At 36.8% G+C, this 9611-nt stretch overlaps 1 protein-coding gene across 6 annotated transcripts in view; it reads left to right on the top strand.

The window, feature by feature from the left end:
* Nucleotides 1-1674: 1674 nt before the first annotated feature.
* Nucleotides 1675-9611, top strand: part of PIK3C3 (phosphatidylinositol 3-kinase catalytic subunit type 3) — a 140405-nt gene continuing 132468 nt past the window's right edge. For all 6 annotated transcript variants that reach the window (XR_004277974.1, XR_004277973.1, XM_032310044.1 and 3 more), the window contains exons 1-3: nt 1675-1836; nt 4985-5173; nt 6231-6374. Coding sequence is in view for 4 of the 6 variants with exons in the window: in XM_032310044.1 (XP_032165935.1) it covers nt 1769-1836; nt 4985-5173; nt 6231-6374 (401 nt within the window). In the remaining 2 variants the exon portion in view is untranslated. The remainder of the gene's footprint in view (nt 1837-4984; nt 5174-6230; nt 6375-9611) is intronic.

Genomic DNA, 9611 nt, shown 5'->3' with positions numbered 1-9611 from the left:
ATGATATAATCATTTCTTTCTTCTTTTTAATGATAATTTTATTTTTATTTTTTAAAGATTTTATGTATCTATTTGAAAGAAATAGAGCAAGAGAGAGCAGGAACAGTGGGGAGGGGCAGGAAGGGAGGGAGAAGCAGACTCCCTGCTAGACAGGGAGCCTGACATGGGGCTCAATCCCAGGACCCCAAGATCATGGTGAGAGCCGAAGGCAGGTGTTTAACCAATGGAGCCACTAGGTGCCTACCTAAGTTTTACTTTTTACTAAGTTTTCCTTAGGTCTAATAATAAAAGTAATTTAAGTCAACACCCGGTTCAGAGAATTTGTCCTTCACAAACTGTCACTATTTTATTTTATTTTAATTTTTTTTTTAGATAAGAGACCCTGGTTTAATTTCTCATAACTGTCACTATTTTATTCAATTTTGATAAATCTGTTTCACATCAAACCTCACACTCATTGCTGGAATTATCCCATAGACAGGGCATTTGTAACTATTTGTTTTACTGTTGACACCTCTGATGACTAGAAAGTTTAATTTTTATTGTTTGATGATACTACCTTTCCTATAATTTCCAACCATTGGTAGTAGTTATGCTTAAGAACCTATCAATTCTCTTCTCTTTTTGTGGGAACTTTAAAGTTACAGGAGGATAACTATCATGTTTTTTCCATAGTCTTAACTTTCACAAATATTTTTGAGAACTTACTTTGGCCAAAACATTGGGCATGAGCTATGTTTTGCCTTTCCAGCTTCAACAGCTACACTCCTTCTAACCTTTCCTTGAAAGGTTTTCCCCTTAATTACTATAATTTATACAAACTCTAGCCACGTCCTTGTCACAGTGTGTACCTCAAAATAAACATATACAGAATGGAGAATTTTATTCAATATCTCAAAAATAAAAATAGGAAATTATTAAACTCAAAAATGTATTAAGCACTAACGGGGATAGAATAAATGACACACTATTCTTGCCTTCCAAGAATATTGAATCTAGTTGGAAATGGAGATTACGAGTTTAAATAATATTAAATATTATTAAAAACAAGCATTTTAGGAGTTCAGATGATTCAAAAAACTGAGTTCTAGATCTTATTGGATATTTCTAGTTCTAACTAGGGCTGGCTTGAAAACTACATTGGGTCTGAATATTACCAATGTGAACAAGTACCAAATGCTTTGCCCAAAGTGCGTAAATATCGGTAGTGCCAAACTGCTCTTTGTCTAGTTCTTTCTCCACTCTTTACAGCACAAAGAGGAAATCTTAGCTTGAGATAGCAAATAAGTGATTAAATCTGCAAATTTTGGAAAGGTCACTGGAAATAAAACTTGGCAAAATTCTAATTCTAGTGATTGCTCTCTGTTTAACCCGCAACCAGTGAAGGCTGTTAACATTCTTTTTGGGTCGAATTTTCTTTTGATTTTAGAAACAGTTAAAGCTCAAACGACAGCGCTACTTTAAAAAAAAAAAAAAAAAGTTCTGTTAAGACAGGAAAAACACAGGAAGCCTGGAATGTAACTAGATAGGCAGTATTTCCGGAATTTTACCCTTAAGCAATACGTTTGGCTCCTTTTGCACATGCGCAGAAGGAAAAGTTGGGCGGGAGTTCCGTTGCGCCGGGTCGCGCTCCAGGCAGGGATTGGTGGTGCCTGGTGGGAAGAGGCGGAACCGGAAGCGCCTGTGTTGTGGGGCTTAGCCTGTTGTCTCCCGGCGTCTTTCCAGCGCCTTGCTTCCAGCAGTTGGTTCTGCTTTTGCAGGGAGTGCCATGGGGGAAGCGGAGAAGTTTCACTACATTTACAGTTGTGATCTGGACATCAACGTGCAGCTTAAGATGTAAGAGAATCGGGACAGTGACTGGGATTGCTGGGGCTTCGGGACGCTGAGATGGGGGCCTGTGGGTTGGCGGGGAGAAGGTGGTTATTAGCCTGGAGACCGTCCTGGGGGCGGCTGGGAGGGCTGTAGCCCGGGAGGCGGAGGAAAACCGGAGGCAGAGAGGGGAGCCTTGTGAAGGGATTGAGCCCTGGGTCTGCCGTCGGAGGATGCCCTCCAGTTCCACGCTGTTTTACTTTCTTCAAAGCATTTTGCTGCTGACAGCAACCTTTTGAGGGTTTTTACGTTTTACAGATTAAGAAATCAAGTTTCAGTAGAGTCGTCCTCCTGCCGTTAATAGTTGGAAGATCTTTAGAACCGGGCTGGCAGGTGGAATGGAGGGTACAGAAATTAGACACGGGCAGATCTGGTAGTTGAGAATAGCATGAGTACATGGATACAGTATTAGAATCACGGGGGGTGATAGAGACTTAGGTTGAATCTTGGGACATGGTGGCATTGTTTAGCCAGGGAAGTTAGGAGTCAGTCGAAGAAGAGAGTGTCAGTTGCGGAGGGACCAGAAGATAGGAGAAAAGGCTTTGCAGGAAGATCTTGGAGCATTACAGTTGAAGTAAAGGCCAAGGGCATGATATTTTGAGATGAGATTAATGAAACCGAGATTAGGGGTGGGTAGGACTGAGTTGGAAATTAGGTCATTTTAAGGCAGTCTTAAAAAAGAGTTTTCCTATGTGAAATCTGTCACAAATTATTAATCCTATCATCATTCATTATATGTTTAGTCAGTATTCATCTTATGTTCATACATGCAGGGAATACATTTTTTTTTTCAGCTGTCAGGTGCACCTTTTAAGGATTGTTTTTATTTTCAGAAGTTACTTACTTCAGACTCTGACAGATCTTTTACTGTCCATGTTGTGGTGATAGTAAAAATAATATTTCCAGAGCCAAACTATAGTTTTGTAAAATAATTTACACACCCATTTCAGGAAATTTCTGCAGCATGCGGCACTACATGCTTATACAGGACTGCATTGCTCTCATTTGATAAAGGGCTTTCCTTCAGTCTCATTCCTCTCAGTATTTTTTTGGACATAGGAATGATTTTTTTTTTTTTTTACACTTTTGAACCCTAGAAGGAAAGAAGAAAAGTAAGAAACACTGGTCTGTCATTAACAGACACACATTCAGTATTTTGAGGCAAAGTTAAAGCATAAGTTAGAAGTTTGGCAAAATTTAATACTATCTTTTTGCTTCTAAGACTGCCGTTGTTGATCATTGGGGGCAAGGAGTATCAACTTAGAATCATATAATGAAAGAATAATGAATTCTTTAATTCAGTTTATTCTCCCCAGGGTTTTAGTTTATTGTGACAGTTTTAATTAACTAGTTGCAATTAACAAGTTGCAAGTCTCTTTTCCTAGCCCCGTAACTGGATATCAAACTGCCTGCAAGACATGGTCACTTAGGATGTGCCAAAGCACTTTGAAAGCAACTTGTCTGAGACTAGCATATTAGCCTACTCTTCTGATTCTGCTTTTCCTGTATTGTCTCATTTATTTTGGCGATTGTTGGCATAATTAATTGAGTTGGTTAAGACGGGAAACTTGAGTTCTGCATACATCCCTCTCTTACCTTCTCTGTTTAATCATTCACAAATTGTCCTGAATCTACCTTCATATCGTTGATCGATGCCACTTTTTTTTTTTTTTTTTTTAACCCCACAACCCTGGCCTTAGTCTACCTTTTTCCTTTTAATGCGGGCTGAAATTCTTCTAACTGATTTCCTCGCTTTCAGTCCCTCCTCTCCATTATGTTCTTACACTCCTGCCAAAAGTACAACTCTGATTACATTACTCTCATTTCAAATAATTTTTTAATCATGTTTTTGAATGTTCACTTTGTGTCAGGCACTGTAGGGAATATGGTGGCTACTCGCTTTATTTTCTACCTACTTTTCATTCTTATCTTTACCCTGTGAGCTTTATGCTTTAGCTATGCCAAACAACTTGTAGTTTCCCAAGCATACCTTCTTGCTTCTTTGCATCTGTATATGGTGTTTTTTCCTTCTAGGATGACTCCCTGCCTTTTTGGCTCTCATTTCTCATAAATTGTTTGGGCTCATTTCAGTCATCAATCTGGGGTACTGAGCTCTTGCTCCCAAGCAAGAGACTTGCTCCTGAGACTTTTTGATATGCCTTTCTGTAGTAGAAAGGACATTGGCTTTGGCCTCTCTTTTTTTTTTTTTTTTAAAGTAGATTTTATTTATTTATTTTAGAGAGAGAGCACTGGCAGGGGAAGGGGCAGAGAGAGAAGCAGGCTCCCCACTGAGCAGGGAGCCTGACATGGGGCTTGATCCCAGGACCCTGAGATCATAACCTGAGCCAAAGGCAGACTCCTGACTGAGCCACCCAGGCACCCCACTTAGGCCTCTTTTGCCAGCTCTCTTACTTATTTTGTTAACTTGAATAATGAGTTTGATTACTGAGTGTCTGCTCATTATTTATAAAATGAGAAAAGGGTGAAAAGAGAGAATATATAAAATCTCTGGCACAATATTTGACATAATCTTGATAGCCAAGCAATGTTCCTACCTCTTTTTTAATGTCTTGTACATATCTTTTATGATCTATAACATTGTATTTTTTTAATTTAAAGAACTTACCAGATAGTATATTTACACAGTAACAAAATTAAAAGAGTATTGAAAAATATTCAGTTAAAAAGAAGTGGAAATGAAGTTTTAATATTTTATCTTGTATTTATCTCATCTTTCATTTTTGGTCTTCTGTGCCTAGTACAGTGAGTGTTTGTTGGATGAATACATGAGTAAGTGCGCAGCTTGAAATTAATAAAGGGAAACTAAGGTCTGGAAAGCTGATGATGTCTAGAAGGTAGATCAAGAGTTGGTGAGAGGATTTAAAATAAAGTAAAAGCCTAAAATAGAGAAATATGTTGGTGAAGATTGGAATGATCTTAGATATGTTGGGACTTATTTTTACCTTTATTAGATGTAAAGTTTATTTTAATTTTATATGCAAGAAAATGTTGATGTATCAGAAGGTTACTGTGATACAACCATAAACTGTTCTTAGTATTTGTTGTGTATATGCTTAAAAAATACATCTAATCATTATTGTTCTTATGCCTCCAGAGGAAGTTTGGAAGGGAAGAGAGAACAGAAGAGTTATAAAGCTGTTCTAGAAGACCCAATGTTGAAGTTTTCAGGACTGTATCAAGAGACATGCTCTGACCTTTATGTTACCTGTCAAGTTTTTGCAGAAGGGAAGCCTCTGGCCTTGCCAGTGAGAACATCCTACAAAGCATTTAGTACAAGGTGGAAGTAAGTTGTGTCTTGCATATGGTGGGTTCCATTCTCCCATTTCTTTATAGATGTTGCAAGTATGATTTGATAGGGATTCAAGAGGAAAATTTAAAAAAAAATTGGATTTAAGACCTATAAGCATTGATCCAGTAGTTTAAAGCAGTAACCTACTCAGATAGAATAAGGTCTTATATATACTAGTATTATGCTGTTTAAGTAGAAGTGGATTTATATTTGAATTATGTTTGTATTTAGTATATTGACATATTTTTGTAGGAGCTAGACTGATTCACAAAATGACCCAAACCAAAAAACAGATCTAACATCTTTACATTTTCTACCACCCTATGGCCCAAACATGTGCACATTTCTATATAGATAGTATGAATTGTCCAACCTGATATTTGGTGCTCAGATTTGATGAAATCTCTCAGACAAGAAAAACACACCTGTTGTCATCTATTCGGATCAGATTTTTATTATTATTTTAAATATGAAACTAACTTTTTTAAAGTTCATGGTTTTTTTGAGCATGGTACGTTAGCAAACTGCTGTTGAGATGCAACATAAATAATGAACATGAAGGTCCCGTTTTTCCAGAACACTCTTGTGGGTCCTGAATTTAAAGTCTTGTCTCTTCTTATTTGGTAGATTATGTGGTACAGTTTTGTTGTTCCTTCAGTGTGTGTTATTCAGTACCTTGGGAGGCTTAATGCAGGATACATGACCTGAGCTGAAGGTAGTTGCTTAGCCGACTGTGCCACCCAGGTGCCCCTGAATTTCTTGATTAAAGAATTTACCAGTGTTAATTTTCATGAGCTTGGTTTTTCAAAAATTTTTTTCATGTGTTCTGTGTTTAAACTTGGAGTTGCCCTCATTAAAATTAAGGTAAGTGCCACATTTTTTTGTAGTATTAACTTAAACTTCTGGGACATTTTCTCTGGACAAATCTTCTTACATGGTTTGTTAATTTAAAAGGAAGTTTATACACACACACACACACACACACACACACACATATATATTTATATTTTATTTTCTTAGTGTTATATTTACGTTGACTTTATTCCCATAGCTGGAATGAATGGCTGAAACTGCCTGTAAAGTACCCTGACCTGCCCAGGAATGCCCAGGTGGCCCTCACAATCTGGGATGTGTATGGACCAGGGAAGGCAGTGCCTGTGGGAGGAACAACGGTTTCACTCTTTGGAAAATATGGGTAAGCATTTTTGTCTTCTCTTTAGGAGTGTTGGGAGAGCTTTTCTTTTTGCTAGTGCTTGAATAGTTTATACCCAATCTGATTCTCTATGTTGTAGGAAATGAAAACCTGTTTGATACATATGATTCCTTCGTTCTCAAGACTGAATTTGACACATTTTCCTATGGGATACGCAGATAGATTAGTTAAGAAACCTCCTGTTAGTGTTTGGTATTGTGATTTGCGTTTGAATGTAGTCATTAGAAACTAGAATCTTGCTAGGAAAAAGAGGCTATTTGGTGTATACTGTACCTTCATTGTTAATAGAAGGTTTTTGCTTTCTCAAAATAGTGACAGGACAATGAGCAGTGTTAAAAAGCACAAATTTGCTAATAGTGATTGTAATAGAAGAGTTGTCAACTCGGTTTTTAAAAATTTATAGGTAATAGGGGCACCTGGGTGGCTCAGTCATTAGGCTTCTGCCTTCAGCTCAAGTCATGATCTAAGGGACTTAGGATCAAGCCCCATGTCGGGCTCCCTGCTCAGAGGGAGACACAGTGAGAGAGGGAACACTCTCTCCCTCTCCCACTCCCCCTGCTTGTGTTCCCTCTCTCACTGTCTCTCTCTCTGTCAAATAAGTAAATAAAATCTAAAAAAGAAAATTACAGATAATAGGAGCTAATCGTAAGAAAAAAAAAAAAGGAAAAAGGTGTAATCTTGGAGGGTATTTTTTTCTCTTGGAACAGAAGGATCACTACCTTAAGAGAGTTGGTGATTTCCTTTTTTTTTTTTTTTTTAAGATTTTATTTATTTATTTGAGAGAGAGAGAGAGAGCACAAGTGGGAGAAGGGCAAAGGGAGAGGGGGAAGCAGACTTCCTGCTGAGCAGGGAATCTGACTTGGGGCTTGAACCCAGGACCCTCAGGTCATGACCCAAGACAAAGGCAGACACCCAACTAACTGAGCCACCCCGGAGCCCTGAGAATTGGTGATATTCTGTTATTCTTTTCTGTGTTTATTAACTCGAATTTTCCACTAAAGAACATGGTCATTCATCAAGTATCGAGTTACTTTGGTATACAGTTCATGTAAGAAAGACGGATGACTGTTTAATTTTTTTCCCCTTTACCAGTTTTAAGAATGAGTTGGTGTCCCGGTAACTTGGATATTTGATTTTTTTTTTTTCTTTTTGTTTTTAAATTTTGTCATGAACTTTTAGTCTTAAACATTTCTGGAATGTTTCAATTAATTGCTGTCTTTAGTCTTTATAATGCTCAAAAACTCCCATTTTTGGTTGGTAAGAGACCCTTCAAGCTGATTCCATGTTTGTTTGATAGTACTCCAGAAGCCATTCATAGTTTCTTTGCTTTTGGTGGGCAAGCTATTTCAGGCTCATTTGTCAATTTTCCATCCCAGAACTGGAATCTCTGAAAGAAGTCCTAATTCTTTTTTTTGTTTTTTTTTTAAAGATTTTATTTATTTATTTGAGAGAGAGAGACAGTGAGAGGGGGAATACAAGCAGGGGGAGTAGGCGAGGGAGAAGCAGGCTTCCTGCGGAGCAGGGAGCATGGTGTGGGGCTCTATCCCAGGACCCTGGGATCGTGACCTGTAGCCAAGGACAGATGCTTAATGACTGTGCCCAAGGAGCCCTAATTCTTTTCAGGGTGAAATGGTAGAGAACTAAATTTGGTATTACTGAACTTAATTAGTGTTTGTCGATGTTGAAGTTGGAAAATTTTATCTCCTGAATTAATTTTCACATTATTAAATGTAAATGAATGTGACCATATTTTGATATGTTCATTTACTATTTGTGTATATGTTTCTGTGAATTGCTTTTTGATGTTCTTTCCCATTTTTTTCAAAAATTGGAATATAATTCACATGCCATAAAATTCTGATTTTTGTTTTATTTTGTTTTTTTGAGTTGTTATTTTCTCTCATCAATATGTAGGGGGTCTTTGTACATTAATGAAATTAACCTTTTGCATGTCACATGTTACAAATACTGTTTCCTGTGGCTTTTTTTTGAATTAGTATATATTTCTTTGCTATTCATATATCTTCAATTATGTTGAATTGATCAGCTTTTATTTTTATGGCCTGTGAATTTAATGTTTTAGAAAGTCCTTTTCTATTTAAAAAAATATTTCTTTGTATGATTTTATGATTTCAGTCTTTTACCTTTAAATATTTGATTCATGTAAAATCACTTTTGTGACTGCTTGGGTGGCGCAATCAATTAAGCATCCGACTCTTGGTTTTGTCTCAGGTCATGATCTTGGGGTCCTGAGATAGAACCCTGCATCTTGCTCTGTGCTTCTGCTGAGATTCTCGCTCCACCCCTCCCACTCATGTTCTCTCTCTCTCTCTCTCTCTCTCTCTCAAATAAATAAATAAATACATCTTCTGAAAGACGCTCCCTGTCAAAGGAGTGATGTATTGGGAATCAACTTAAAAAAAAAATCCAACAAATGGCTAGTTATTTGTCTTAACACCATTAAATTCACCATTGTTTTCAAATATTTTGAAATGGTACCCTTACATGTTCAATTCATCAAGTACTGAAGTCTAAGAGAAACAGCATAGTCTATCAGATGGTGGTGGTTAGGCACGCAGGATGTCTAACTAGGTTATCTGGCTTCACCTCCTGACTCCTTTAATGTCTGTATTTTTAGGCAGGTTATTTAATCTCCTTATGCCTCAGTTTCCTCCAGTAAAATGATGTAAGAATAGTATTTACCTTATAGAGTAGTTTATGATGATAAACTACTGAAGACACATAGTTAACTTAATGAATGTTTAGTAAATATTAGCTATTATTATTTCTGTGCTATTCTGTTAGTTTTGAATACTATTATACTATAGAATGTTTTAATACTAGATGGCGATGATCTTCCTTATTTACCTGCCTTTTATAATTTCCCTGGATATTCTGTTTTGTTAGATAAGTTTTATTATTTACTCAAATAGAAAAGCTCATTGTTATTTTGTTAGGAAATCATATTGAAATATATATGTTAATTAAGGAGAAAATTGACACCTTTGTAATATTGAATTTTTCCATCCAGAAATAGGGTGTGTCAGAAAGGCTTCAACTCATGAATAAACCTAGGTGTAATTTCGTTTAGAATCCCTTGGTTGCTTAGTAATATGAAGGTATTTTTGTTTAATGTTTTAACTATTAGATATTTATTATTGAGATACATGGAAGAACAAATTTAGACATAGTCTGACACAATAGATAGAATTTGAGTAA

Source organism: Mustela erminea, chromosome 13 (genome assembly GCF_009829155.1).
Source record: "Mustela erminea isolate mMusErm1 chromosome 13, mMusErm1.Pri, whole genome shotgun sequence".
NCBI classification, from domain to species: Eukaryota; Metazoa; Chordata; class Mammalia; order Carnivora; family Mustelidae; genus Mustela; species Mustela erminea.
This window is presented reverse-complemented; position numbering and strand designations above follow the sequence as displayed.